This window comes from Notothenia coriiceps, unplaced genomic scaffold, assembly GCF_000735185.1.
Source record: "Notothenia coriiceps isolate Sejong01 unplaced genomic scaffold, NC01 NC01_scaffold00013592, whole genome shotgun sequence".
Classification (NCBI taxonomy): Eukaryota; Metazoa; Chordata; class Actinopteri; order Perciformes; family Nototheniidae; genus Notothenia; species Notothenia coriiceps.
Genome location: NW_011346293.1, coordinates 237,808 through 242,738, shown reverse-complemented (window position 1 = coordinate 242,738; position 4,931 = coordinate 237,808). Strand labels below are relative to the sequence as shown.

General features: G+C 37.3%; 1 protein-coding gene across 1 annotated transcript in view; it reads right to left on the bottom strand.

Annotated features, from left to right (window-relative positions):
- Positions 1 to 410: 410 nt before the first annotated feature.
- The window catches only part of alpk2 (alpha-kinase 2), a 17,957-nt gene continuing 13,436 nt past the window's right edge, over positions 411 to 4,931 (bottom strand). The window contains exons 5-11 of the mRNA XM_010774157.1: positions 3,609 to 3,736; positions 3,471 to 3,515; positions 3,080 to 3,378; positions 2,524 to 2,612; positions 2,197 to 2,414; positions 1,717 to 1,765; positions 411 to 1,629 (exon numbers count right to left, since the gene is read on the bottom strand). Of these exons, the coding sequence (XP_010772459.1) occupies positions 1,422 to 1,629; positions 1,717 to 1,765; positions 2,197 to 2,414; positions 2,524 to 2,612; positions 3,080 to 3,378; positions 3,471 to 3,515; positions 3,609 to 3,736 (1,036 nt within the window). The 3' untranslated portion in view covers positions 411 to 1,421. The remainder of the gene's footprint in view (positions 1,630 to 1,716; positions 1,766 to 2,196; positions 2,415 to 2,523; positions 2,613 to 3,079; positions 3,379 to 3,470; positions 3,516 to 3,608; positions 3,737 to 4,931) is intronic.

Here is a 4,931-nt window from a genome sequence, read left to right as displayed (position 1 = left end):
GAAAGTGCTTTTATTTTAAAGAGTTCTTGCTGTACAGCCTGAAACACATAGGGGACACACTACACCAGCCTGTGTTGCAGTGTTGATACGGCGTGCATGATGTTGAGCCTCTGAGTGTGACCCACTTACTTTTTGTTCGAGGTGCTAACTTGCTGCTAGAGACGTCTCCTGTGAGGATAAATAAAAATAGACGTGCCATTTGTTTTCATGCTGCCGCCATTCCTTGTGTTGTGTCAAACTTAAAAAAAAGAAAAACGAAAAAACTGTTATGATATAAAGTACTTATATAAAATTGCCTGTTGATATATATTGATAGACAAAGAAACACCATCAAACCCAGCCCAATGTTCAATTAAATACAGTGTCAAAATCCTGATTTGATCATTAAAGAAGAAAATTAGAAAGCGTTTTCAACCAGTCTTTAATAAAACAGATCTATTGTGTGCTTACATATTTACCATAACCTGAGAACTATGTCAGCAACTTAGTTCAGAAATATAAAAGACAACAGTGAGGGTTTGACAGAGAGGGGTATCATTAAAAAGCTGCTATGGTGAAATGTGGCTCTCGATGTCAGCTTTAGGATTAATTTGAAGCCGTTCACTTTATCTGAAATAGATTATAGATCCTTGAAGGATGTCAGACATACAAATAAAAGTAACAGTCAGAACTGCACCAGACAATAAAATGATATATAAATAAATCTCTCAATCATACTTTATGTGAGGTTAATGTGTACACAATGTATTTTCTGTTGTTTTCAGAATAAAATATGATATTATCCTGAATATCCTGCTTTTATTACATCATGTCACATTAAACTGAATAAACAATACCTTGCAAACCAAACGCACAAATTCACCTCTCATACTGAACATAAAAACATATCCTTCACCGTGTGTATTTACAACCTACCTAAAAGACATTTTCTCTAATCAATGAATTAACAAGTTCATTAATTTAATGAACTAATAGTTTGAAAACATCACCAAAGTAGAAAAAACAAGAAGAATCATTGCACCTCAAAAATAAAGCAATCTCTAAGACGTCACAGTTTTCAACACAAACTCAACGTTAGCATCGTTTTCAAGTGTTTGTTACATTTGTCACAGTTTTCCATGACATAAAGTGTCCTCCAATGGATTATAAATACACTCTGAAACAGAAATCATCTCATTTAAATAAATTATATCTCTTAAATGTTCAACACAAGATGAAGAAAATAAAAACTCTTGTGAAACAACAGCTGCTGGTTGTATAACGAGTGAAAAACATCTGTTTTCTCCGTCGTCTGCAGCTCAGAATGACCTTTCTGTCATACATGTTTTACAGGCCAATCTCTGCATGACTGGAGGAGCAAATCACATAAAACCTCAGCTTGTCAATAGAATACTGAAACATAGTCCAAGGTTCTCCCACTACTATGACTTTCCCTTCACTGTCGGCCCAAAGGTTTTCTTCTTGGGAGCAGCAGGGGGCGGGGCTCTGGCTTTGGGGGCGGATGGAGCCTTTCTGGGTTTGGGCTGCAGGGATTTGAGGCCCAGCAGCTCACAGTACATGTTGCACAGGTGCAAAGCTTTGAACTGGTCAATGAAGGAGGTGGCACAGTTTCCTTTGAAGCCCTTGTATCTAAAAAATAAATAATAATGTATTAATACATCTGTTTGCATGCAACAGGAAACATGCTTTAGTATTGGTCTCAAAATAAATACTCACCCTTTCTTACAGGTGGCTATTCCCACATCAGTAAGCCTCATTCCTACTCCTGAAAACAAGAGACATTATGTTCTTTAGTTCAAATCAAATCCAATCAAACTTTATTTATAAGCAGTTTTCATACACAAATGTAACACAGAGTGATACAAAAAACACTGACTACCCTTTCCCAGGTAATAACCAGAGCAACACACACTGTAGCTTTGTGTTACAAAACTAAACGTTATACCATCACAGGACTGAATAAAAGAATACATTAAGAGTAAAAAGAAAAAAGAATAAGAAAAAAAAAAAAAGAATACAAATAAGATTAAAAAGGAATAAAATAAGAATACAAATAAAAATAAGAATAGAATACGAGTAAAATAAGGAATAAATACAATTAAATTCAAAGCCTATATATTGTATGAATTATAAGTTAAAGCAGAATACTTTGCAGATAAAAACAACTTGTGTATTAGTATACATGTCAACCCGTACCTTGCATGTCAGTGACCAGCAGGTTGCCGTCAGTCTTGTGGTAGACCCAGTGCTGGAAAGCACAACACTTCTGTCCCGCCTCCGAGTCGCGCCTCTTCAGGTTGATCTCTTTCCCGTCCTTCACTGAATACTTCACAAAGTCCCCAATCAGCTCCTGCTCCAGCGTGGCGTACGGGACGTCGTTGCACGGGCGGTGAACCAGGTAGATGGGAATAATCCTGGTGGAAGCATAGAACAAAATGCATTGAGCTTTGAGTATTTTACTTTATCTTAAAGCTCAGACCTGTGCTTTGCATTCACTCTACAGATCACTGTTGTGTGACTCACTCTGGGACCGCTCCGAAGGCCTCCACAGACTCCGCTGCAGTTGTGTACGCCTTGATGTACTCTCTTGCTGTGTTCTGGACATGGCACTCCTACAGGGCAAAAGCTCAAATTACAAAACAATATCTTTCTGTATTATAGGGCAAACATGTCAGCAAGCAATGCTTTGAATAGACTAGTAATCAATTTTTACATTTTTAAGGTATTTTATTTTTACGGTATTTTAACACACAATTGGATAATAAACATATAAATATAAAGCCACGTACCTCACATACACACTATGTATATTTTGGTGGCACTAATGATTGTATTTTCATTGAAAATTCACGTAAAAAGGTGGCCCCTTAAGCATTTTCAAGTTACAGTAGGAATGCATTTGAGTCATAAATGTTATTCGACGTGATATAAATGTCAACTTCTTAATGAGAATGTTTTGATATTAATTGAAAATGACAAGCCTAAAAACATTTTCATAAAATGTTTTCTTTCAGAAGCATTTATAAGGTATTTATGTAAATATATTTGTACAGTATATGCACTTTATTTAATTCCCTACCTCTACAGCCAAGGTGAAGTTCTTCTGAACGAGCTCGTCGTTGTTCTTGGTCCCGTAGCTGATGGAGTTGTGTACTTTGAGCACACAGCAGTGTCCTGGTAGTAAGAGGGGTATCTGACCCGCCTGCATCTTGGTCCGGAAAGCCCGGCGGTGCATCCCCTCCCCAAAGTGAACCTTTTCAGTGATGATGCTGGCAGGCTGTTTCTCTCCAAAACACTGGTCAGATAGGAAATCCTCTTTGAAAATCAGCCTGGAGCACTGGATATCCTCCTCTTCACTCCCAACCTCCACAGGGGCAGCTAAGACAAAATACAAACATGTCAGCGGTTGTCCATCAAAGTCCACAAAAATACCCAAATGTGTAAAGAAAGAAACCTTTTCCAAAACTCACATAAGATGGTCTTTGGAGATGGAGGGATGACAATCTCACTGAGCACTACAAATATAAAATAAAGTACAACTTTTGTTAATGGGGGTGGATACACAATGATTTTTTAAATTGTTGATGAGGTTAAATCAATATGTATACCTTCATATGTGAGCACGTAGTCCAGGGAGGCCGATCCATGTAAACTGGTGATCTGACACTGGTACTTGCCCAGGTCTTTCTGAGAAGCGTTGCAGATGTTCACTGACACTCTGCTCTCGTCCCCTGCACTTCAAAAAAAAGGTACAGTGTTACAAAATGCCCCACACAAAACCACTGATTTCTGAACCTGTGGAATTGCAAAAAATACCTAATATCAAATGTGGGTTCACTGTGACATTTACATGAATTATATACATTATGGCAATCCAGGATCTATATGGCAATACATCCGAATTGTGTCAGCTGATCATAGCTGCTTTGGTTGCTCCTATTCTCGATTGCTAGAGTATGATGCGAGTGGGTAGCTGTCGTTGCCCTGGGATTTGGTTGTAGTCTGTTACCTGTTTTATTATGTGGCATGTTTAGTTTTACTTCCTGCCTTTGTCTTTTTCTCGCTTGTTTCCCCCCACACCTGCATTTCATTAGTTGATGAGGCCTTCTGTTTGTTCCTTCAATCAGTTGCTTCAGGTTTGGTAGGTGTTTGTTATCCCAGTGTTTAGCATTCCTTATGTTGGTTTTACTGCTGTACTCTGCCAGTTTTCTGAACTTCAGACTGTAAATATTTTTTCGTTATCAAATAATTTAAACTCCCCCTGCTCTTCTTCTCCCTTCTCCTCTGTGACGTATAGATAAATGTATACCTATTTTGAAGGTATGGGTTACACAATAGTTGCTACTGACTGCTTTGCAATGATTAAGAGAGAGCAACATGTAAAACATTACTTTATAATTGCAGGAAATGTAATGTATATTGCTTTTTTAAACTGTAGTGTGTGCTCATGTGTTTCATTGTTGGTGTAGGCTACTGTCTTAATATGATTAGTGAAAGGCAGGTTTTCCTATAAATCAATCCTCACATTTTTTATATTAAATATCTAGGTTTATTCCTTTCTAAAATTACATTGTTCTGTTTTCTGTAATAATACACTTAAGTAAAAAACATTGGTCCCACTTTACAATAATACTACAATTTTAAAGGGTTTACGAATAGTTTGTAATTCATTTATTAATTAGGTTGTGAACACTTAATAAATCATTAATAAGCTTTTATAAGACATGAGATACATTTAGAACACAACATAGCACAGAGACAGCTCTGGTTAAAGTCACAAATGACATTCTAATAGCCTCTGACAAGGGACTTGTCTCTATTCTTGTCTTGCTCGATCTCAGTGCTGCATTTGATACTATCGACCATGATATCCTATTGCAAAGACTAGAGCACTTAGTTGGCATACAGGGAACTGCTTTAGGCTGCTATCC